This window comes from Hypanus sabinus, chromosome 25 (assembly GCF_030144855.1).
Source record: "Hypanus sabinus isolate sHypSab1 chromosome 25, sHypSab1.hap1, whole genome shotgun sequence".
In the NCBI taxonomy this organism is placed as follows: Eukaryota; Metazoa; Chordata; class Chondrichthyes; order Myliobatiformes; family Dasyatidae; genus Hypanus; species Hypanus sabinus.
This window is the reverse complement of record NC_082730.1, coordinates 15,889,283-15,914,811: the sequence shown is the minus strand read 5'-3', so window position 1 is coordinate 15,914,811 and position 25,529 is coordinate 15,889,283. Positions and strand designations below refer to the sequence as shown.

The window sequence follows — 25,529 nt, the reverse complement described above, 5'->3', positions numbered from 1 at the left end:
ACCAGAGGGAGGACAGACCTGGCAGTGTTGCTGCAAAGTTTATACCTTTGCGCTCTGAAGGGGGAAAGAAAGCGCAAATGGAATTTAACCTTGCATTTACAATCAAGTTTTAATCGAGCTTCCGGCAGTTGGTGGCAAGGTTTTGGAAGATTTGTTTGCAACTGGTGGATGTATTGGCGGCATGCACAAAGCGTTTTAGGTGTTACAGCTCTCCGGCGATGCTGAACTGCTCCGAACCGCTGGCTCGCCCCGTCCGCAGGAGCGCTTGGATAGTGAGCGCTCTCTCCCATTACTTCGGCTCGGAGAGCGCCCAGGAGGACAACGAGATCGTGGTTTTAGCCACCGGCACCGACCAATATCTGCAGGAAATATTCCAGCATTTGAATTACCAGGGAGACGGTCTGGTGTCGGCCGAGGACTTCCGACTACTTTGCTCCGTGTTGGACTTGGTGCGGGACGAGGAGGGTCAGTCGCTGTTGACCGGGCTGCCCGAAGCGGTCACTTTCCGGCAATTTCATGCCAGGCTCTGCGGCTATTTCCACCAGAGAGCCGGCCAGAACCCGGGGAGGCTGCCGGTGGGGAAAGAGACGGAACATATCGAGAGGCAGATCAGCTTGAGGTGCCCCCGGCGGCGGCGGAGGAAGAAATGCGTCTCTTTTGACCTCTCCAAGGGTTGGGTGGAGAACCAAGCGCACGGGACGTCCTGTCCTAACCTCCAAAGTGGACCAGGTCCCGCTGGGGACGGGGAGACGAGTCCCACCTCCCTGGAGCTGGAGAACGCCAGCCTGCGAGAGCTGGTGGAGGATCTCCGAGGCGCCCTGCAGGGCAGCGACGCGCGGTGCCTGGCTCTGCAAGTTGCCCTCCAGAAGGTACGGCTTGGAGTATTGTGTGCAGTTTTGGTCGCCCTATTACAGGAAGGATGTGCAGGCTTTGGAAAGGGGACACAAGGAGCGGCCGTTTGGTCCATCGAGCCTGCTCCGCCATTCAATAAGATCGTGGCAGATCTGGCCATGCACTCAACTGCCTCATTCCTCCTTTTCCCCATAATCTTTAATTCCCCTACTGTGCACTATATTACATATATTTAGTGAGGAATGCTCTCCTGCTTCCCTGGGCAGCGAATTCCACAGATTCCCCACTCCCCGGGAAAAGCATTTCCTCTTCATCTCGGTCCTAAATCTACTCCCCAAATCTTCAGACTATATCCCCTAGTTTTAGTCTTGCCTACCAGTGGAAACAACTTTCTTCCCTCTATCTTATCTATTCCTTTAGTAACTTTATATGTTTCTTTAAGGTCTCCTCTTCTGAATTCCAGCAAGTATAATCCCATAGGGAGAGGTTCAGTCTTTCCTCATAGGTTAACTTGCTCATCCATGGAATCAACCCGGTGAACCTCCAATGTATTGCCTCCAAAGCCAACAGGCCCTTCCTGTTCAGTAAATCTGTACAGAAAACGTTTATCATTTGCTGCCTAGATTAGAGGCTATGAGCCATAAGGGCTGAGGCTGAGGAGAGATCAGACACAATTTTATATAGTCAGAGAGGCTTAGATAGAGTAGACAGTCAATATCTCTTACCCGGGGTGGCAATGTCCAATACTAGAAGATGGGTATTTGGAATGGGGAGGCTGTCTGTTATTTATTTTTAATTTATTGAGATACAGTGTGGAATAGGCCCTTCCAGCCATGCCACGCAGATTTAACCCTTGCCTAATCATGGGACAATTTACAATGACCAATTAACCTTCCAATCAGTACACCTTTGGACTGTGGGAGGAAACCAGAGCACCCAGAGGAAACCCACATGGTCACAGGCAGAACATACAAACTCCTTACAGGCAGCAGCGGGAATTGAACCCTTATTGCTGGTGCTGTAACAAGTTGTGCTAACCACTACACTGCCGTGCCGTGATGGACAACCTATTCACTGAGAGGGTGGCCATTATATGGAATGAGCTGCCAGAGCAAGTGGTTGAGACAGGTACATTAAGAACTTTGAGAAGATACGTGTGCAGGTACATAGATTGGAATGCAAGGGTTTCCAACCTTTTTTTATGCCATAGACCAACATCATTAAACAAGAGGTCTGTGGACTGCAGGTTGGAAAACCTTAGTACAGAGAGATATAGGTTGAACAGAGACAAATGGGACTTCCTTGGATGGGCATCTTCCTTGGCATGGGTGAGTTGGGCTGTAGGACCTGTTTTAGTACTATTTGATTCTATGGGCATTTTCTTTATATAGAGAGTGGTCGGGACCTAGAATGGGCTGCCAGGTGTGGTGATGGAAGAAGATACTTGAAGAGGCTTAGATATCTACATGGATATGCAGGGAATGGAGGGCTATGGAACATGTGTAGGAAGAAGAAACTTAGTTTAATTTAGCATTGTGTTCAGCCCAGACATTATGGGCTAAAGTGCCTGTTCCTGTGCTGTACTGTTCTGTGTTTAATATTTGTTGTTCTATGTGCTAAGGTCTACACCTGGACAGAGCAAGGATCTCCACGCTGGGCTAAGAGGAGCGAGGCAGTGGAGAGGAGCTGTCCGGGGTTCCGGAGTGTGCTGAGGGAGCTGGAGCTGATCAGGGAGTCGAGGGATGGTCAGATCCAGGAAGCCATGCGGTTCAACCAGCAACTGGAGGAGGAGCTGAGGCAGGCGCACTGCCTGCTGGCCCAGTGGGAGCAGTCGGCGGCCACGCTCACAGCCTGCGCCACCCAGATCAGGAGGAAGGCGGAAGAAGCCAGCGCACAGCTACGGGGTGCCATAGAGAAGGTGAGGGAGCTGGAGGTTGGAGCCAAGCAGATCCCCGTTCTACAGAGCAGAGTCCAGGAGCTGGAGCAGGAGTTGGAACAGTACAGGTCAGTGTGAGGGATTACCATCACACAGGATAGAGAAACTAGTCAATGCTGGTGTCTCTGATCTTCTCATAGTAGAGAATTGGACCATTTGGTCCATCAAGTCTCTACCAACTCTCAGAGTATCCCCATCAACACCATTATTATATCCCTGCAACTAACCCCTCATTTTCTTCCTCCCTTCCCCTATCTGACTGTCAGCATGACCCCTCCTATGTCAGATCCGCCTGCCCTTAAATACTTCATCAACCTGTGGATGGTGAGTTCCACATTGTCATCATCTCCTTTGGGTAATGAGATCGCATTCCACCAACTACCTGTGACAGTGAGTTTCACATTCTCCTTACTCCCTGACAAAGGTTTTTCTTCTGAATTCTTTATCTGAGCCCAGATAAGGGGTTTCAACTGAAAATGGTTCTCCACTCTAACAATGTGGGACAAGACCTTATCCCTGGATCCATTCTAGGTGATCAATCTCCTTGTCCTCTCATTGGGACTTCACCTCCTTCCTGATGTCAAGAGTTGGATGCAAAGCCCGAGTTGTAGAGTATCCAGGACTGACAGTTCGAAATCTGGCATAAACTCCAAGGAGGAAACACAAGATTCGTCAGCCATAAAGTTTCAAAACCTGAACTGAGTCTAAATTGTCTCACCTGATCCTTCCTAAGCACCAGATGAGAGCTAGGAGCTCAGGTGGGCAGACCATCCGGTTATGATTGCAGTCAGGGGAAGAGATTTCTTGAGACACAGGAGACTGCAAATCAGAATCGGAATCGGAATCAGGTTTAATATCATCAGCATATGTATCAAAACTGCTGGAATCTGGAGAAACACGAAGTCCAACAATACCGTTCGACCAACTCAGTTCCTCCAGCGGATTGTTGTTGCTGGAGAGATTTCCTGGTTTTGCTATTTCCAGTGAAGTTCTGAGAAAGTTTTAAAGTTTAACACAGTTTTGATTTAAATAAGAATCTTACACTCAATTGTCACTTTATTAGGTAGCTCCCGTAGTGGCATTGAGTGTAACCTCATCGTCTTCTGCTGCTGTAGCCCATCCACTTCAGGGTTTGACGTGCTGTGCATGTCTCCACACCACTGTCTTAGCACATGCTTATTTGAGTTACTGAACCTTCCTGTCAGCTTGAACCAGTCTGGCCATTCTCCTCTGACTTCTCTCATTAACGAGGCATTTTTGCTCACAGAGCTACTGCTCAGCGGATGATTTTTGTGTATTTTTGCACCACTCTTTGTAAGCCCTAGAGCCTGTAGTGTGTGAAAATCCTAGAAGATCAGCAGTTTCCGAGACACACAAGCCACCCCTACTGGCATCAACAATCATTAAGTCACTGAGATCACATTTCTTCGCCATTCAGATGTTTGATCTGAACAAGAAATGAACGTCTTGACCATGACTGCACATGTTTATGCAGTGAATTGCTGCCACGTAATTGGCTAGTCAGATATTTGCATTAACAAAGAGGAGTACATGTGTATTAATAATGTGGCCACTGAGTGCATAGAGTATTGGATTAATACAGCAGAGAAAAGTGCACTACTTATTTAACTATTTAATATATATACTCACTGTAATTCACAGTTTTCTCTATTATTATGCATTGCATTGTACTGCTGCCACAAAGTTAAACAAATTACACAGCAAATGCTGGTAATATTAAACCTGATTCTAATTCTGAGGGAAGAACTGAATAGAATAAATTGTGTATAATCAAAAATTAATGTACTGTAGTGATGTTGTAAAGAATTGAATAGAACTAATCCCAAAAGTCAAATTGGATTCTAACATGCATAGAAGCACTGATTTGCGATCAATCTACATTGCAATCAATCTACATTGTAAGATTCATCTTTGAACAAGGCAGCTCAAAGGCTTAGCTATTTGTCATAACCCCATGAACCAGACCGTGTTGATGGTTATCATGTGGATCTTTCAAGTGAGTGAAGTGGCTTTAACTTGCCTTGTGTTTTTCAGCAAGCTTTTTGTGGTCACCAGCTGTCTTGTTAAGCTGCTGCTTGCTGCTGTCGAGCTTGTAACACTTCATTAGCGGGCATGAATGAGCTGCTAATGTCAGCATACAGAAGCAGCTGAGAGATACACAATGCTGCTAGAACAAGTAGGTGGCTCACTTGACAAAATCCTGACTAATCTGTTTTAGTTCTGCTACATGGAGTGAAAATATGGAACGGAGAAGGGGGGAGTGGTAGAACAAACTGAGTGGAATAAAATGGAACATAGGGAATTTGAAGTAACTGAGTGGAAGTAGTTCATTGTGGTGTTTCAAACTCAGTCGCTGATTTACGAATGAGTTATAAAATATTCCCAAAGGTGCAGAAAGAATATTGTAGCATTTTTATTAAACACCAGGTTTTATTGCTCGGAAATTATGTTTTCCCATCAATAATTGTTTATTGGAATCTTTACCCATGTGTGTGACTTTGGGCTAGGGGGACAGCATGGAAGAGAGAGAGTTAGCACAATCGTATTATAGTGCCAGTGGCCACCCAGGGCTGCTCTCTGTAAGGAATTTTTATGTTCTCTCCATGTCTTTGTGGGCTTCCTCTAGGCGCTCTGGTTTCCTCCCACATTCCAATAAGCATATTGGTTAGCATTAGTGAATTGTGGGCTGTCTACATTGGCGTCACGTAATTTACGGGCCCTCAGCACGATTCTCGTCTGTGTTGATCGTTGGTGCAAAAGAGTGACGCATTTCACTGTATGTTTTGAGGTGCGTGTGACAAATAAAGCTAATCTTTATAGTTCAGTGGTGAGGTAATGTCTCTCACTGTGGTCCTTAAAGTATGTATGCATTAAGGATCTGCTGATCTGTGTGTGGACCCTTCTGCTGCTATTCAAAGAGTTAGACGCCAAGCAATAGTGGTCCAAACGAAAAAGAAACTCAAAGCCTAGTTTAGGATTCTCAAAGGAACTTAAATATACAAATTGTAATATATATTTGAACAGAAATGCATTGTTAAAATGATAGATTTTAGATTCCTGTGATAATGCAAAATGAAGATGTGAACATCCACTTTGCATTGACGTACAACTACTAAATATTGACAATAAATAAAAAGACATTTACAGCTGAGAGGATTACAGCCTGCACCATGGAAGTGTTTCTTTGGGATCAGAGAGGTTGCCAAGCAGTTTTCATTTTGGTTTAGAAGATTAAAAATTTAATGACGTGTTATGTAACAAAACAAAGATCTGTGCTGGAGCGGCAGCTTGATGAGAGGACAGGGTGTTCTTGGAGCAGAGGTCTTAAAGTGTCTGGTCTTATTGCCTTTACTGTACATTGAAGCGTCCTGTTCTTTTAATAAAGAGTTGTGGTTGGATTGTCTGATCCAATCCACTGTGGTCAGATTACTTGCGTTTGTCTAGTTCATACTAGTTTTAGAGTACAAGTTAATCTTTGTAGTGGTTTTACCAAAATGTTGCATCAGTTTTAGGTGGGCCTGATGCTGCCTCCAGCAAAGCACCTTTGTACACTCATCACTGAGCTCATCATAGGCCATTTGGTCCTCTGACTTGGTAATAATATTAGACCCATTTCCTTTCACTCCGAGGGTGATGAACCTCTGGAATTCTCTATCATGAAAAGGCAAGACGGCTCAGTTACTAATTTCCCTCAAAACTAAGGTCAACAGCTTTTGGAGGAAGCAAGGGACATGGGGGTGGGGGGAGGGCAGGTAAAATGTGACAAGTTGGGTTGGTAAGGATTTTATTGAATGGCAGATGGTTAAATAGCTTAATCCTGCTCCTATTTATGTTCCTTTTCCACCATTGCATTTGCCCCATTAGTATCTTTTGGATGCCCAGTTCCAAGTAGTTAGAGTTACTCCATTTAGTACAATGGCAAAGTCACACAATGTAGTGAAGAGTGCCTTTGGGCTGAATATTCAAAGTTCAAGGTACAGTTATCAAGGTATGTACACATTATACAACCTTGAGACTCATCTCCTTACAGGCAGCCACAAAGCAAAGAAAGCTCGAAGGAACTCATTAAAATGAAGACCGTCAAGCACCCAATGCCCAGAGAGAGAAGAAAACGAATTCCACCAACAATAAGTGTAAGCAAGTAGCATTCAGAGCTGGAGGTTCATGAAGCCAGACATCAATGCAGCTGGAGCAGGCAACAGCCACAGTTCATCACTAAGCTGAGTAAATGTTAGAGTCACAGAGTCATATAGCACAGAAGCCGACCCTCTGGCCCCACTGTGCCTATGCCAACCGTCAAGTACTTATCTATACTAATCCCATTTAGTCGGTCCTTTGTCAACTATTGTTCAGTAATTTAAGTACTTAGAAGTTGTGAGAAAATCTTCCTCCATGGTGTGTTCTAGATTCTGACCATTCTCTGAGCAAAAACTGCTCTTCCTCCGATCCCCTCTAAATATCTTACTTTTCATCTTAGATTTATCCTCTGCCAATAGACATATCTGTTGTGGAGTGAGGGTCCTTACTAGATGCTCTATGTAGACCTGGCTGATATATTAAGAGGGACTCATATCAAATAAATACGTCCATATTCAGTTTCTAAGCCATTACTGACAGCACCTTTCTTTTTTAATTAAGATCGCAAGGAAGACAGAGCACAGAGGCCCCTGCTCTGCTGAACCGCTCACAGTTCATCCGGAAGCACTGCGCCTGGAGTCCCTGCCAGCAACAAGCACGGAGATCTCCGGCCGGGAGAGCAGAATCAACTCCAGAGGCCGGGAGTTTCGGCGGAGAGCAGATGAGGCCTTCTCCCTGTAATGAAGGTAATATTGAGGGGGAAAAACTGTCTCTGTGACAAAGTAATCAAAAGCAACCTTGAGTGAATCTTTGGGTACACAATACGGAAGGAATTAAACCACAGTCACTCCAGAGTTTATAGCAAATGGAATGATCTCACTCACTGGATGATCAGGTTTAATAGTGGTTCTTACTGACTCCTCACAGAATGTGAAAAATAGTTGTTGTATGTCCCTGCAAATTGGAGGGTTGTATGAATTCTTGCATTTCTGGCAGAATGTGCACCCACTCTCGGGTGATATTCTCAGATTTACACTGGTTTGGAGGATTGTGTACCATGCAGATCCAATGTTGTCAATGGCAAATCCTCAGAATTAGATTCAGGTTTATCTCTAACATATGCTGCGAAATGCTGGTAACGTTGTGGCAGTGGTACAGTGCAAGGTATAAAAATAATAAAAAAAAACTCTAAGTTACAATGAGAAATGTAGAAAATAAATAGTACAACAGAGGAGGAGAATAGTGAGTTAGTGTTCGTGGTCCGTTCAGAAATCTGATGGCAATGGGGAAGAAGCGTTTTCCTAAAACGTTGATGTGTGTGTCTTCAGTCTCCTGTACCTTCTCCTTGATGGTAGTAATGCGAAGAAGGCAAGTCCTGGATGGTGAGGGCCCTTGAGGTGGATGCTACCTTTCTGAGGCATTGTCTTTTGAAGATGTCCTTGATAGTGAGGAGGTTGGTGCCCATGATGGGGCTGGCTGAGTTGATATCAGAGTCTGTTCCTTCAAGCAGAGACTGTTTAGGGTCATGCAATATTTGGCAACAAATCTACGCAGGGAGATGATGCAGCGTATCATTTTGCCATCAATTCTGAGAATTATTGCAGGGACTTATTTCCATTGACATTATTCCAGTGTACGGCCAAGTCAGATTGGGTTGCAGGAAAGCATTCACCTAATTCTGCTCTTCCTACAGATAATGAGTGGTTACTGAGAGCAGTGGAAGGCCGGGCAGCTTCTGACGAGGAGGAGGAGGAAGGTTCACCCGAGCAGCAGAGTCAGGTGTTGACATTGAATGAAGATGCCTGCAGCAGTGGAGAGTAAGTAAGATTCTCACCAAAAAAAACCCCAAGGAAAGGACTGTCCTGATTTTTCTCCATTACGCCCTGCAGACTAAATGGGGACCACAGAACTAGTCCTGATCTACTGGCCTTTAGTGCTTGCAATAACATTGCACCAACACTTTGCAATGCTGGATCTGACTTTGTGGTGGGAGAGAATGTCAGCACCCCAGCATTTGAAACAGTCCTTGTACCCCAGTGCCCCCACTCTGTCACCTTCTCTGCCCCCAGTGTACCTTATCCAATCCTGTACAGAGTCAGGTTTCAGTCCATGGTTAAGTCAAATCTGGAAACAGATGAATAAATTTTCACGTGCTTGCTAGCATTGAAGAACTTTGCATTTTTGTAGTGACTAGGCGTTAGTCAAAGAGCATAGAAACAGGCCCTTCTGCCCATCTGCCCCCACCTGTACTGGATTGCACAGGAATTTAGTAGGTTTCTGTAGAGTTAAAGTTTCCCAACTGCTTGATGACCAGAATGTTACCCCTTGCAGAGTAATCCTGCTGTACGTTAGCCATAAGATATAGAAGGAGAATTAGGCTAATTGGCTCATTGAGTCTGCTCCACCATTTCGTTTTGGCTGATACATTTCCCTCTCCTTAAAACTATAAGACATTGGAGCAGAATTAGGCCATTCTGCCCATTGAGTCTGCTGCACCATTCCATCATGGCTCATTGCAGATCCAACCAATCCCATACACCTGCCTTCTTGCCATATCCTTTGATGTTCTGACTGATCAGGAAACAATCAACTTCTGCCATAAGTATATGCACGACCTGGCCTCCACTGCAGTCTGTGGCAGAGCATTTCACAGATTCACTACTCTCTGGCTAAAAAAAATAAATTCCTCCTTAACTCTATTCTAAAAAGTCGCCCCTCAATTTTGAGGCTGCGCCCTCTAGTTCTGGATAGCCCCACCAGAGGAAAAATCCTCTCCATATCCACCTTTCAGCATTTGGTAGGTTTCAATGAGATCCCCAGGCATTCTTCTAAATTCCATTGAGTACAGGCCCAAAGCTGCCAAACGCTCTCAAATGTTAACCCCTTCATTCCCAGAATCATCCTTGTGAACCTCCTCTGGACTCTCTCCAATGATAATACATCCTTTCTGAGATATGGGGCCCAAAACTGTCGACAGTTTTACACACTCGACAAGAGTGGCCTGACTAGTGCCTTATAAAGGCTCAGAATTATCTGCTTGCATTTATATTCTATTCCCAACATTGCACTTGCCTTCTTTACCACAGACTCAACCTGTAAATTAACCTTTTGGGAGTATTGCACGAGGAGGTCTAAGTCCCTTGGCACCTCTGAAGTTTGAACCTTCTCCCCATTTGGATAATCGTCCACACTATTGTTCCTTTTACCAAAATGCAATATCATACATTTCCCAACACTATATTCTATCCACCACATTTTTGTCCATTATTCCAATTTGTCTAAGTCCTGCTGCAAACACATTGCTTCCTCAGCACTACCCACCCCTCTGCCTATCTTCGTATCATCCGCAAACTTTGCCAGAAAGCCACCAATTCCATTATCCAAATCATTGTCAAACAATGTGAAAAGTAGCGGTCCTAATATTGACCCCTGAGGAATACCGCTAGTCATCTGTAGCCAAGCCAAAATGGCCCCTTTTATTCCCACTCGCAGCCTCCTGCCTGTCAGCCATTCCTCTGTCCATGCCAGTATCTTTTCTGTAACACCATAGGATTTTGTTTTGTTAAGCAACCTTATGTGTAGCATCTTATCAAATGCCTTCTGAAAATCCAAGTAAATTACATCCACTGCTTATCCTTTGTCCTCCTTGTTTGTACTTTGTCGAAGAACATAGAACATAGAATAATACAGCACATTACAGGCCCTTCAGCCCACAATATTGTGCTGACCCTCAAACCCTGCTTCCCATATAACCCCCCCCCCCCCCACATTAAATTCCTCCATACTCTTATAGATTTGTCAGGAAAGATTTTCCTTTATAGAAACCATGCTTACTTTGACATTTTGTCATTAGTCTCCAAGTACCTCGGAACCTCATCCTTAATAATAGACTCCAACACTTTACCAACCACTGACTGGCATATAATTTCCTTTCCTTTGACCTTCTCCCTTCTTAAAGAACGGAGTGACATATGCAATCTTCCAATCCCTTGGGACCATGCCAGAATCAAGTGATTCTTGGAAGATCATGACCAGTGCATCCATTATCTTTTCCGCAACCTCTCTCAGGACTCTAGGACGTGCTTCACCTGGTCCAGCTGTCTTACCCAGCTTAAGACCTTTGAGTTTGCCTAGCACTTTTTCCTTTGTAATAATAATGGAACTCACTCCTGTTCCCGGACACTCACGGGCCTCTGGGACACTGCTAGTGTCTTCCACAGTGAAGACGGATGCAAAGTACCCTTTCGGTTCATCTGCCATTTCTTTGTCCCCATTACTACTTCACCAGCATCATTTTTCAGTGGTCCAATGTCAACTCTCACCTCCCTTTACTTTTTATATAACTGAAAAAAATTTAGTATCCTGCTTTATATTATTGGCTAGATTGACCTCATATTTCCTCCTCCCTTCTTATATCCTTTTTAGTTGCCTGTTGTTGGATTTTAAAAGCTTCCCAATTATCCAACTTCCCACTCACTTATGCTACCTCATATGCCCTTTCCTTGGCATACAGTCCTTAACTTCCTTTGTCAGCCACGGTTGCCTACTCCTACCATTTGAGCACTTCTTCTGTGGGACATATCCATCCTGCACCTTTGTGAACTATTCCCAGAAACTTCAGCCACCTCAGCTCTGCTGTCATCCCCAGCAGTATCCCCCTCCAATCTGCCTGGGCAGGCTCCTCCCTCATGCCTCTGTAATTCCCTTTATTCCATTGTGATACTGATACATCTGAGTTTTGCTTCTCCCTTACAGTATGAATTCCATCATATAACTGGCTCATAAGGATTCCTTTACATTACGCTCCCTAATAAGATCTGGATTATTACACACACCCAATCTAAGATAGTCTTTCCCCAAGTAGACTCAAGCGTGAGTTGCTTGAAAAAGCCACCTCATTGGCATTCGACTAATTCCGTCTGTTGTAATCTGACACAACTTGATTTTCCCAATCTGCTTGCACATTGAAGTCCTCATTACATTGAAGTCTCTATTCCAGCTCCCTTTGCATTCTCAACCCCACATCTTGGCTACCATTCATCCACCTTATTCCGAATGCTACACATATTTAAATACAGCCCCAATCTCTTGCCTTCTACCCATAACCCTTCATGTTTTAACTTATCGAGAACCTATCCACCTCTGCCTTTAATATAACCAATGACGTGACCTCCACAGCCACCTGTGGCAATGAATTCCACAGATCACCACTCTCTGGCTGAAAAACTTCATCCTCATCCTCCATTCCAAATGGACGTCCCTCTATTCCAAGACTATGTCCTCTGTTTCTAGACTCTCCCACCATTGGAAACATCCTCTCCACATTGACTCTATCAAGGCCTTTCAATAGCATTCCATGAGGTCACCTCTCAATCTTCTGAATTCCAGTGATTACAGGCCCGGAGTCTTCAAATACACCTTTAATGATAAGCCTTTCAATCCCAAAATCATTTTCATGAACCTCCTTTGAAACCTCTTCATTGTCAGCACATCCTTTCTAAGATAAGGGGACCAAAGCTGCTCATAATAATCCAAGTGAGGCCTCACTACCTTGCGAAGCCTTACCATTACATCCTTGCTTTTATATTCTAGCCCCCCCTTTACAATGTGAATGCATTGTCCAGTCTGCTGTAGATACTTTATTCCCAATATTTATCTCCTGTGGAGATGATGTGAGGCAGGACCACTCTAAGGGTTTCTGGAAGGTAATGTTTCAGTTAGGTCAAACAGCTCCTCACCTCTCTGCCCGGTGCCACCTGTTAAATTCTTATGCAGACCATAGTCACTGATGTCTCCCGCTTCAGTGGTGTCCCACTTTGCTTAAAGCTTCAATGTGCATTTTCTGCTGTAAAACAAGCCAGTCCTCAAATAATCTATCATTAATGTTATTTAATTCCTAAGCTCCAAGACCTTAGTAAGTCTCGATACCTCCTTACTGTCATTGGGAAGGAGGTAGAAGAACCTCAGGTCACACATCACCAGGTTCAAGAACGGTTATTACAACCAGTGTGAATAACTTCACTTAACTTAACTCTGAACTGATTCCACAACCTATGGACTCACTTTCTAGGACTCTAAAACTCATGTTCTCAGTATTATTTATTTAATTAGTTTATTTTATTTGCATGGTTTGTCTTCTTTTGCACATTGGTTGTTTGTCAGTCTTTGTGTGTAGTTTTTCATTGATTCTATTTATACTTCTTTGTTTCTGCAAGAAAATGAATGCCAGGATAGTATATGATGACACATATGTAATTAGATAATAAATTTAATTTGAACTTTCCTAATTCGGTCCATCACATCACAATTGCAAGACAGTGCCAATAAATCTGAAGAAGCTCTCAACTCAAAAGTTGACTGCGTCAGATTCATTATAAGAAACATTATAAATGTATACTTGATAGAATGAGTCTGCTCTATTTACTATTATTTTGTTTGGCAAACTGAATCAAAAGCTGGCTTGAGCTCAGGAAAGGATAAAATTCTTCTGTTGCCAAGTAAAGCGTGTTCTTCAAAGAGTAACAGGCTGGAGGAACGCAGCAGATCAGTCATAAAGGAATAAAGAGTTGACGTTTTGGGCTGAGATCTTGTCCTAAGGCATCAATCTTTATTCCTCTGATCTGGTGAGTTTCTTCAGCATTTTGGTGTGTGTTGCTCTGGCTTTCCAGCATCTGCAGAATCTCTTGTGTTAATGATTTGCATTCCTCAAAGAGCAGGGATGTTCTTGGTATCTACACAACAATTATCTGGAACAAATCAATATCACAGCAAGCAGATTATCTGCTCGTAAATTTTCATTGGTCTTTGTGGAATCTTGCTGTGCTACTTTATTATAATTGTGTTACATTTCAATATAGTTGAGCATTAAAACCCTTTGGGACATCCTAATATGATTAAGCTGTCTAAGAAATATAAATTTATTTAAGACTTTATTAGTATCCTATTAATTCCTAACTTCATTTTAATTACATTCCCAAACTCATGCTGCATGGGGATCTGGCAGACGTGAAGGCTATCTCCTTGGGATTAATACTGCATTCATCTCACTTTCAGTAGGAGTCCCAGTAGCACATTACAGCGATTACTGTCTTACAACTCCAGCTGTCGTCACGCAGGGAGAGGTGCTGAGGTCTCCAGGGAAAGGGAGAAGGAACTCGCGGCAGAGCTAAAAAACAAGGAGAGACAAGTGGCTGATCTCCAGGCTGAGATAGACCAGGTACGGATGCTCAAAGAATCCTGACATCCTGGGAGGGGGGGGGGCATAATTTTAAGGTTGGAGGAATGTATAAGGGGGGAGGGTGTCAGAGGTATCTTTTTACATAGTGAGTGGTGGGTGCATGGAAATTGCAGCCAGGTGTGGTGACTAAGGTAGGTACATCAGGGACATTTACGAGACATTTAAATAGGCATATGGGATGATAGACAAATGGAACCTTGGGACATGGAGTGTGAAACTATAAGAAAAAGAATTGAATACCTTTAAAGTAATGTGTAAATATGTTCTGCCTCTGACGCAGGTAAACCTTCTTCCATCTGAAAATAATGAGATAATTAATCCTGTCTCTTATTACAAGAGGGATAAATGAAAAGGTGGAGGAGTTGGAGAGGGAGTATCAAATTATAGATCCTTGAAAGATGAAACCCAGCGCCAGGAGAGAAGCAGTGCAAGTCTAGGAAATGTAGAGTTCAGGTTTTAATTGAAATAAGAGAATGTTGTAAACATTCAGCAGGTCGGATGCCATTCGTGAAGGCAGAAATAAAGTCAAAGATTCAATGCCTGATTTCTCTCCACAGATGCTGCCTGATCTGCTGAGTCTTTCCAGTGTTTTTTAGTTAGTTTTATTTGCATTCCCAGCATAATATTGTTTTGCTTTGGGTAGATGCTGGACTAGAGAGGTTACAGGAACTTGGTCAGGAGGTGAGGCTGGATTTAATCACAAGAATGAATACTTTGCAGATTAAATGACTCTAGTCCATCTAATACGTCACTTTAATTATCCAAACCTGTTCTGAACCCAACCACTCAGGATAGGAATTGTGTTTATAGTCAAAAATGTATAGCTAAGGCCTCTGTTGGTTAGAGTTGACCATGAATGATGCGTCATAGCTGTTTAGACAGTACGATATGGAGAGCAAGCTGTTGCCCATGTAGCAAGCTCCCCCTCTCCACGCAACTGATGAACCCAAAGGAATGGCAGGGACCTATACAGTTTGCTACCAGCAGCATCGCAGGAGTTGCCCGTCAGCATTGAACTCAGTATGGGACTGCCTTAGGGACTCCAATTCCAGAATTTTCCCTCAGGGTTTACTTCTGAAGCCTTCCCCATGAGTGGGCATAGTCACAAGGTAGCGGAGGTGTGAGATCAGAGTTTTCCTTCCGTTAGATGAGCTGACAACCATGGCTGACGAGCACCACCTGCCCAAAGTGACTGATTTTATAGTGTATATAGTGATTGGAATATAAATCAGCATATTGAGCCAAAGAACTTACTGATTTTAGTAATGTGATTAAGTGTGATGTCAATACCTCCTTTGTCTGTCATTGTCAGAGATTATTCATGTACTTCCCTCCCAGGCTATTTTTGCATCATGCTAATGCCCTAAAATGTTGCGCCCCCTCTCTAATTCTCCATATCTCCCTAATGCTCCATTTCCTTTATTTCTCTCTTATTGCCACTGCCCCTATGCCCCTATTCCTCTCCAACCAAGTGGGAAATGCATCAACATTCGGGTCCTACACCATTGTTTTGAGGACAAAATTCTTGGCCAGTGCTTCATTGCTACTTAACTGCTTCTTTTTTCCAAACCATTTTTCCTAGACCCATCAAACTCCATTGAGCATAAGAACACTTTAGTGTTAATTCTGTCTCTTTTTAGTAGTGGATATCACCAGTCCATCACAGTCAATCTCCTCCCCACTATTGAGCATATCTTCATTGAGTGTTGTCACAGGAAAGCAGCATCAATCATCAGAGACCCCCACCACCCAGCTTGTGCTCTGCTCTCACTACTGCTATCTGGAAGAAGATACAGGAGTTTCAGGACTGGCATCACATGGTTCAGGAACAGTTATTACCCTTCAACCATCAGGTTCTTGAACCGGAGGGGATAGCTTCACTCAAAACTGTTCCCACAACTTGTGGGAACTTTCAAGGACTCATCATCTCATATTCTTCATATTTTTTGCTTATTTATTTATTATTATTATTTTTTATTTCTTTTTGTATTTGCACAGTTTGTTGTCATTTGCACACTGACTGCCTGCCCTGTTGGTGCAGTCTTTCATTGATTCTACTAAGGTTATTGGACTTATTGAGTATGCCCACAAGAAAATGAATCTCAGGGTTATATGGTGACATATATGTACTTTGATTATAAATTTACTTTGAACTTATCCCAAAGGACTCCTCTCTCCCCTTTAATCTCTGTCTCCTTCTAGTGTTTAAATCCCTCACGATATTACTCTAACCCAATCTCCTCTACACCCCTGAAGTTTCACCAGCTCTCCTCCATTAAGGAGTCATGTCACCAGCATCACCCTAGACCCTAAGTTAAGGAATTCCACCCGTCAGTTCCTGCACCTCTTCCTCCGGGGAGGGAGCCCTAGTCATTGGTTGATCAGTAACACTAGCATGACCGCTCCCTCAGCAGTCTGATGAACTATTTTGTTTTTTAATATACTGTATATTCGTTACAAATTGTTTTTGTGAAGGAAGATAAGCAGTCTTGTTTGGACAGGATTTGACACACCTCTATTCAGTACAAGGTTTTGCAAGCCTGAATTCCTGTCTTTATTTGTTCAGCTTATGTCAACACCATTAGCTAGTAATTTTGTTTGGTTCTGAATTTAATCGCTGTCTTTGAAATGCTTGCATTTACATTTATCCCCTGGCTATAGAGTACTGTGCAAGTCTTAGGCACATATAAATAGCTAGGGTGCCCAAGACTTTTGCAGCATGGAGCAGAGGGCGAGTTTGTCAATCTGAAGGATACTGGGAATGGCAATGGTTTAGTGCTGTGGGAGAGGTGTGGGGCAGCTCACAGAGAAGGGGTGTCATTTGCGGGGGGGGGGGGGGGTGGTGGTTCAGGGGGTGGCATTTGCGGGGGGGTGTTTGTGTTGGTTCAGGGGGTGGCCCTGAGACACTAAGCAAGGTAATTTGATTCCAAAAAATTGGTTTATTGATAATTGCAATATCTCTCTCTAACACTTTCTACTCCCTCCCCTCACCTTTCCTTTTTTCCCAAACTTGATTCCCCTCTCCCTGCCCCCATCCCACTCTCAGTCCACAATAGAGACCCATATAAGAATCAGGTTTATCATTACTCACATATGTCATGAAATTTGTTTTTTTGTGGCAGCAGAACAGTGCAATAAATAAAATTAGTACAGTGCCGTGCAAAAGTCTTAGGCACCCTAGCTATATTCATCTGCCTAAGTCTTTTGCACAGTACTGTATTGACACAAGTAATACATCAGCTTTATGGTCCCTTTGGGTACAGCATCCTGGAAACTGTAGACTATGGACTGGAAGAATACAATAGAAAAGGGGCAGGAGTAAGCCATTGAGCTCATCAAGCGTATTTTGCCATTCAATATGATTGAGATGGATCTGCCCCAGACCCTGTCCGCTCCTCTCTGCTAGTCAGAACCAGAATCAGGTTTAATATCACCGGCACACGTCATAAAATTTGTTGATTTTGTGGCAGTACAATGCAATACATAATAGAGAAAAAATGCAAATTACAGCAAGTTTATATAAAATAGTTAAACAAGTGGTGCAAAAATAGAAATAAAAAATTAGAGAGGTAGTGTTCATGGGTTTAATGTCCATTCAGTGATCTGATGGCAGAGGGGAAGAAGCTGTTCCTGAATTGTCGAGTGTGTGCCTTCAGGTTTCTGTAGCTCCTTCCTGATGGTAACTATGAGAAGAGGGCATGACCTTGGTGATGGGGTCCTTAGTGATGGATGCCACCTTTTTGAGACATCGCTCCTTGAAGATACCCTAGATACTCTGCAGGCCATTGCCCATTGTGGAGCTGACTAAGTTTACAACTCTCTGCAGCTTTCTTCTACCCTGTGCAGTCACACCCCCCATGTCAGATTGCAATGCAGCCAGTTCGATTGCTCTCCATGGTATATCTGTAGAAATCTTCAAGTGTTCTCGGAGACACCTCAGTTTCCTAATCTTTCAAAAATTGTTATCCCTCCAAAGATTTGGACTCCCCATCCCTCTGGGTTAGAAGGTTCCAGAAGTTCAGGGATGGAGATACCATGGAATCAGAGAGATTCGAAACAAAGATCAGAACAAATACAGTATAAAAGGCTGTTTTTGTCTTTCCCCTGCTTGACTGTTCAATGCTCAGATCTTCTGTCATTGTCTATATGAGCACTATATAGTACTAAGCCACTTGCCTTGGCCAACATAGATACATGGAGTCATACAGCACAAAAGCAGGCTCTTTGGATCAGCTTGTCCATGCCACCTGAGAGGCCTATCTAGGGTGGCCCTATTTGCCCATGTTTACCCACATCCCTCTCAAACTTATTTTGTGCTTAATGGCTTTATAAATGTGTAATGGGCTTCACAGAATGCGGAGCCAGCTTACAACATTGCAAATGTTTTTCTGTCCTCAGGCATGCCCCACTCTTTCTGCTCTACATACCTATCGTGTTAATCCTTCAACACAGTAATCTGTGAGCACCACAGTAGCACGTAGCAGTTAGCGCAAAGCTGTTGCTGCTTGGTGCATTGGGGAGTTCAATTCCAGCACCCTGTCTAAGAAGATTTGCACATCCTTTCCGTGGAGTGCGAGGGTTTCCTCTGTGTGCTCCAGTTTCCTCCCACAATCCAAAGTCATACTGGTTATTGAGTTAATTGGTTATTGTCAATTGTCCTGTGGTTAGGCTAGGGTTAAGTAGGTGAGTTGCCGGATGGTGAAGCTCAGTGGGCTGGAAGGGCCTATTTGCACAGTATCCCTAACGAGAATAAGTAAATATCTAGGGCCTTCCATTTTCCTACCCAATGCGGGCAAACGGGACTAAAATGGATGGGTGTTTTGGCCAGTGTGGACCAAATGAGGTAAGTGACCTTTTTTTTATGCTGTATGACTCTGTGACTCTAACCCTGGCTCTCAGAACCAGATCACTGTACATTTGGCCATCTGCCAACAGTCTTCCATAGAGAGCACTGTGTGTCTTTCAAATCAGACCCAAAATGTCTGCTCCTGCAGGACACGGCACTATTTGATTGAAGTGCAGGAGAGGTTAAACATATCACCTGGGCATTCCTTGACTGCTGTTCCTGCGTGTTTACTGTGCTGAGAATTGCTTCATTATGACTGCACTTCAAAAGGACACAAGTGCTTCGTGATTTTGAAAGTTGCTACTTAAATGGAAATCCTGCTTCCATAGATTAATGTAGAAGGAGCTTATTCATGGAATCAACACAGAAATGGGCCCTTTTGTCCCATCTTATCCATACCTATCCACACTAATCCCATTTGCCTTATAGGCAAATGTCCTGCAACATCTTTTCTATCCAAGTACCCCTCCAAATGCCTTTTGAATCTGTCGCCACTATCTCCATCTGGCAGCTTATTCCAGATGGCCATATTTAGTCCACTGAGTCTGCTTCACCATTTACTAATGACTGATTTATTATTCCTCTCAACTCTATTCTCCTGCCTTCTCCCCGTAACCTTTGATGCCCTTACTAACACGAACCTATCAAACTCTGCTTTAAGTATAATCAACAACCTGGCCTTCACAGCAGTCTGCGGCAATGAATTCCACAGATTCACCATGCCACGGTTTTACTTTAAATTTCTCCCCTCTTTGCTTAAATGTATGCTCTCTGGTTCCATGTCCTGGGATAAAGAATGGAGCTTTCTATCCTACCTATACCCCTCCCCCCCATAATTTTATAAAACTTTATGATGTTGAACTTCGGCCTCCTATATTCCAGGGAGAATAAACCAGCCTACATAGTCTCTCTTCATAGCTTAGGCCTCCATTCCAGGATACATCCTGGTGAATCTCTTCTGAAATCTCTCTATTGTCGCCACCTTCTTCCTGCAGAGTGGTAAGCAAAACACCACACAGCACTTCAAGTGTGGTCTAACCAATGTTTAATTGAACTGGAACATCATGTTTCAACTCATACCTCAGCCAATGAAAGCAAACATGTTCGCCTTACTTTATTCAGTTAACCTTAGTAAATACTTCTTATGAAGTGTTTATCCATTTCTCCTTTGAAGGTTTTATTTCCACTGCTTTGACATGCAGCACATAAACAAGGTTTCCTCATTTCCCTCAGAGTCATGAGTTTTAACCCTCTCCTCTGGTTCTCTATCTTTCTGCCTTGGGGGTTGCCATCTCCTTATTTGCTTTGCCCAGAAACCTTCCTGAGTTTAACCCCTCTTCAGTCCCTCTCCCATGCCCTGGAGGAATGTTCAAGCTCCTCCAGCCCCTGTGAGGAACTTCAGGTGACTGTAGTCCTGGTCTGAGCTGCACCTCTTCCCTTGCAGTTAGCCTGTTCAATGACAAAGGAGCTTCAGCTGAAGGGGGAGGAGGTGGAGATGCTGCGGATGGAAGTGCAGATGGTTGAAGCCGATCGTGTGAGACTCTCACTGGTGGAGGAGAAGCTGACCGATGTCCTACAGCTTTTGCAACAGCTGCGACTGCTGGTAATTATCCCTGACCTTCCCAGAAGAATATCTCCTGTTAACTTGATCTAATTCGTGTCGGTAGGATTAGATTAAACCCTTCAGGGGGTTCCTCTCCTGAAGGACATTTCATCTCATTTGTGCTGGCAGATTGTGTGTTTTAACCTTCACTGAAGACTGATCATTCCCCTCCCTCTGTCAGGTTTGTGATTCTGTTTCAAACCCAGGACCAGTCTCAGTTAGTTTGCAATACAGAGGATGGATACAGAGAAGTGTGGGTGCGTAGCCTATGATTGTAAGCAGAAGGAAACCCAATTAATAAACTACCTCTCGTTCTGCAGCCTTTAGAGAGGGTGCAGAGGACATTTACCAGGATGAGGCCTGGATTAGAAAGCATGTTTTATGAGGATAAGTTGAGTGAGTCAGGGCTTTTATCTCTGGAGAGAAGGAAGATGAGAGGTGACCTGACAGAGGTATACAAGATGATAAGAAGCCTAGATCAAGTGTACAGCCAAATACTTCTACCTAGGGTGGAAATGGTTAATACAAGGGGGCATAATTTAAAGTGTTGGGAGGAAAGTATTGAGGGAATGAGAGGTAGGTGCTTCAAAAATGCTGCTTGGAGTGATGGTGGAGGCAGATACATTATGAACATTTACAGAGAGTCTTGGATAGGAAGAAGGATGAGGGAGAAATAGAGGACTATATGGGAAGGAAGGGCTAGATTGACCTTGGAATAGGTTAAAAGGTTGGCACAATATCCTGGGCTAAAGGGCCTTTACTGTGCTATCCTTTCCTGCATTCTGTGCAATCCTAGTTGAGAAACAGGACCTATTGCCCATTGAGACATATTTTAGTCTTCCAGATTTGGTTCAAGTCCAGAATAATTGCAGATTCAAATAAGAATATTTACAGCATTTACCATTTTTATTACAGGTTCTCAGAATTCACATCGCTTTTGCAAAGTTGCATACTGATTTTGCTTCTGCTGGTAACACCTCCCTAAGAATGAAATTAAATGGATTAATTGAACGACTGCAGCAGATAAAATAGGCTGAATATCTTTGCCTTCATAGGACGAGGCTTAGAATAAAGGGATCAAGATCAGGATTCAGGTTTATTTGTCGGTGTGTACGTTGAAACACACAATGATATAAGATGTTTGCATTATCAGCCAACACAACCGAGAGTGTTCTGGGAGCAGCCCACAAGTGTCGCTACGCATTCTGATGCCAACATAACATGCCCACAATGCTCGGCAGAACCACATGGAACACAACAGAAACAAAGCAGAACAAGAAACAAAAAAAAACAGCAAAACAAGCCCCTTTCCTCTATCCCACTCACCTGTATACACAATACACTAACCACCAGGAAAGGCCATCTTCTTTGGCCTACAGCCTCCAGCGGACTTGGAGTTAGAGTCAAATTGGGTGTCACATTGCAATTTTTCAAAACACTGATGAAATCACACTTAGAATATTAAGTACATTTCTGGCCCCCTCTCTAGGGAAAGGATGTGGTTGTAATTGAGAGATTGCAGAAGAGGGTCACAAGGATATTCCCAGGGATGTAGATATGTAGTTACAAAGAGAGGTTGGATAGACTGGGTTTATTCTTACTGCAACAAAGGAGGATGTTTGTAAAAATATGAAGGACTTAGATACATAGAGAGGTTACATAGATATTTATCATGGAAATCCTAGAAAATTAAAAAGAAACTTCAGCTGATGGAAGACTGAAAACAAGCAGAAATCGCTTGGCTGATCACTCAGCCTCTATGGCAGGAGTTCCCAACCTTTTTAATGCCATGCAACCCTACTATTAACCGAGGGATCAGTGGACCGAAGGTTGGGAACCCCTGATCCTTGGAGAGGGAACGTTAACATTTCAGGTTGAAGATTCATCAAATGTACCCGAATCTGGTGGAAGATCTTAGATCAAAAAACTGACTCTGCTTCTCATTCCACAGACGCTGCCTTGCCTGCTAAATGTTTTTCAGAATTTCGTGATTTTATTACAATGTACACTGCATCTGAGTGCAGTCCCTTCCTGTATGAACACAATTAGACTTTTGGTTTTAATTTTGGATCACAGTATGTGTTTTGCTAATTCATCCACAAGAGTGGTAATAGCTTATGTGTGTTGTATCTTCTGTAAAACAGATCAAAGTGCTTCAGTGCTTCCCAGAATGTTGTCAAATTTAACAATATAACCCATAAAACGCAGATAACCAAGAATTGTTTTAAGTTGCATTATAAAGGTGGAAAAGGAATTGCAGAGTTTGGAATGGAAAGGGGTCTAGGTACTGGAGACTTGTACCAACACAGAGTGACAAAACTCGGTGATCTAAGCACAGAAGGAACTTTAGGAAATTGACTATGGTCTATGCTGGATCTCACCGCTACAGCGAAGGGACTGTCAGCAGATGGTTATTGGTTACCACATGGCAGGATATGTGTCAATTCAGCCACTGCAACTGAAGACGGGTGGAATTTTCAGAGATTGTTTGAGATTCAAGGTATTGATCTTTCTCTTATTTTGATCCTTAGGTTACATCTCTCCACCATGTTCAAATGCAGGGTTCCATTTACAATACTGTGCAAAAGTCTTGGACACATATATATAGCTAGGACGCCCAAGATTTTTGCACAGTACTGAGCAGGAAGCGAGCTAGTAAATCTGGCAGGAGCAAAGGATGTTGGGAATGACGAGGGTGGAGTGCTGCAGGAGGGGTGTGGAACAGTTGGCAGAGAAGGAGTGATGGCGGGAAATGGTGTGGGTACAGACACACCTAGCCCTGAGACACCATGCAAGGTTATTTGATTCCAAAAAATATGCTTATTGATCAATAAGGAATGTCTCCCACTCCTTCTTCTCTCTCTTCCCTTTGTCCCAACCATGATTCTCCTCTCCCTGCCCCATTCCCACTCTCAGTTCACGATAGAGACCTATATCAGAATCAGGCTTATCATCACTCACATACTTAGTCATGAAATTCGTTTTTTTTTTGTGTGGCAGCAGTAGAGTGCAGTACACAAAACTATTACGGTACTATCTAAAGATCTCAGGCACCGTACCTATATACTGCAAAGTACTGCAGGTATTTCTGCCTCCTTATTTTGGTGCTGGTAGTTCTGTCAGAGTCAATGGATATAAGTGATGTCAGAGCTCTGACTTCCTAATGTTCCCATCCCTCTTCCTTAGCATGGATACCTTGCATTCCAATTTGTATTTTCCCTTTATTTTGCCTATAGAGTATATCAAGACGAGCATTGGGAAAGATCTTATTGAACACTTTGGACATTTGTTACAGCGGAGGACAAGGTGAGCAGGTTACAGCAGTGAGTCAATTTGCAATGCAGAGACAGCTGGTTTAATTTCTACTTTCGTTAACACTTTTTGTTACGTCTTGTTTTACAGTAATGATGGCCTCTTTGGACATATTGAATGTGCTCCACAAGGAGTTGGTGTCCTGTGAATTGCTGGACAAAAATTCATCTCAAAGAGAGACTCAACAGGTCATGAAAAACTCACTTGTAATAACATGTTAAGGTCAAGAAAGTGGTAGAGTTTTAACTGTTTATTTGTTGTGCAGATGCTTTCAACATTAATAGCAAGCGGTCAATGAAGATATAAACACTCAGAAGATGACTTGTTGGCCATCAGAGGCAGGTCAGCTGCTGTGGAGATATCCAAAATCAGAAGTAATTTTCACATTACCAGGGACATTGCCTGACACTTTACTCTCCCACAATAAATATCTGCAGAACTATTCCCTGTCAAAGGTGAACAAGGGCCGGCTGATGAAGAAGGAAAGGACTTGTAAATCGCTGGGTAGCCAAGAGAATTTTTTGCAAGCCATTCAACCTGTCTTGTTGTCAAATAGGACAACAGAAGTTCAACTTCAAAGTGAATTTATTATCAAAGTACGTATATGTCACCATATACTACCCTGAGATTCGTTTTCTTATGGGCATTCACAGCAGAACAAAGAAATAAAATAGAGTCACAATATTCTGCACAGCAAGATTTACAGAGTTGCTAGTTAATCAAGCTGATTGAGGTTGAGGGTAAGTTACGGAACCAGAGAGACAAACCATTCATTGCCTTCTGTTTCTTATCCACCTGAACAGACTGATGCTGCCTTCAATCACATGCTGGGACTTCTGGCAGTTCAAGGCTCTTAATCAAGCAGAATTGAACTGAAATATCAGCATTGATTGTGATCACAGATCTTGAAATGGACCTCATTTAATTGTTCTACATTATTTACCCTAGAATAAATAGGTCATAGAGTCATACACACTAAATTTCCTAATGCTACATTAAACTGTATTGTCCTTGTGTTTAAAAGGTTTTAATGTCTGTAGTTGCATCATTTACAGTGTCTGTTTATCTAATGGGCCCTAACTCTGATTCACACTAGTTTCTCAGACATTTTTCTGTCCAATTTTGCACAAAGAACAATTATTTTTTAAAAATATAGTTTCTACTGGTGGATGAAGCTAGTTATTTATTATAGTTACTACTCTGAGGTATGATGCATGTTATGTTTATCACAGGGTGTTTGTGAATGGGTTTATACAGCAAAGAATAAAAAACGAAAGAAAAACCTGAAAGAATTTGATGCTCTTAGCATCTAGTAGTGTCAAATGGACTGTGTGTGTGCACACTGACAAAGCTGTGAAGTGTAAATGGGCTTGGGAAATGGCACCTGGATTAAAACATCCATTTCACATTGAGGTTGACTGAGGAGAAGCAAGGCATTTCTGTCTTGCAGTATAGTTTAGCTGGGGAATAGACTTTTGCATCACAAACAGCCATTTGGAGCAAATGGCAGCAGAAACCACTTGGTAGAGATTTGTGGAGTTCACCACCCATCTCAAAAGATCAGACTGAAACCGAGTCAATGTTGATGAATTTTATGCTGGAAGTTGATAAAGGAACCAGTAAAGGGGGAGGGGTTGTTTTCAGA

General features: G+C 43.1%; 1 protein-coding gene across 1 annotated transcript; it reads left to right on the top strand.

Annotated features, from left to right (window-relative positions):
* On the top strand, window positions 1–25,004 carry LOC132381277 (EF-hand and coiled-coil domain-containing protein 1-like). The gene is made up of 8 exons (XM_059950660.1): window positions 1–869; window positions 2,474–2,856; window positions 7,448–7,632; window positions 8,580–8,703; window positions 13,940–14,102; window positions 20,414–20,572; window positions 23,809–23,878; window positions 23,975–25,004. The coding sequence occupies exons 1-8, from the start codon at window positions 219–221 to the stop codon at window positions 24,103–24,105; spliced, it is 1,866 nt and encodes a 621-aa protein (XP_059806643.1). The 5' UTR covers window positions 1–218; the 3' UTR covers window positions 24,106–25,004.
* Window positions 25,005–25,529: the final 525 nt, after the last annotated feature.

Coding starts and splice junctions, on each gene's coding strand:
- LOC132381277 (XM_059950660.1), top strand. CDS start 219: ATGCTGAACTGCTCCGAACCGCTGGCTCGCCCCGTCCGCAGGAGCGCT. Junction 8,704..13,939: donor GATGCCTGCAGCAGTGGAGA/GTAAGTAAGATT, acceptor TCTCACTTTCAG/TAGGAGTCCCAGTAGCACAT. Junction 20,573..23,808: donor TGCAACAGCTGCGACTGCTG/GTAATTATCCCT, acceptor TTTTGCCTATAG/AGTATATCAAGACGAGCATT.